The sequence below is a fragment of the Eimeria mitis genome, genomic scaffold (assembly GCF_000499745.2).
Source record: "Eimeria mitis Houghton genomic scaffold, Emh_scaff1502, whole genome shotgun sequence".
NCBI lineage: Eukaryota > Apicomplexa > Conoidasida > Eucoccidiorida > Eimeriidae > Eimeria > Eimeria mitis.
The window spans coordinates 6,507-6,737 of NW_013569527.1; the positions used below are offsets into that span (position 1 = coordinate 6,507).

General features: G+C 64.5%; 1 protein-coding gene across 1 annotated transcript in view; it reads left to right on the top strand.

Moving 5' to 3' along the window:
• The window catches only part of EMH_0038340 (uncharacterized protein), a gene marked incomplete at both ends in the record, with an annotated part of 1,326 nt that overhangs the window by 244 nt on the left and 851 nt on the right, over positions 1 to 231 (top strand). The window contains one exon of the mRNA XM_013495283.1: positions 1 to 229. Coding sequence (XP_013350737.1) covers positions 1 to 229 — 229 coding nt within the window. The remainder of the gene's footprint in view (positions 230 to 231) is intronic.

The following is a 231-nucleotide window of genomic DNA, read 5'->3' on the forward strand; positions in this document are numbered from 1 at the left end:
AGCAGCAGCAGCAGCAGCGGCAGCAGCAGCAACGGCAGCCTCACCGCATCCCCTACATGCACGGAGCCCCCTGCCACTGGGCCTACTATGAGGTGGTGGAGCCGCAGCAGCAGCAGCAGCAGCAGCAGCAGCAGCACCACAGGAAGCTAAACGGCCACCCACGTTTGTGGGTAGCTGCTGATGCCTCACACGAGGTGCAGCAGCAGCAGATGCTGCTGCAGCAGCAGCAGC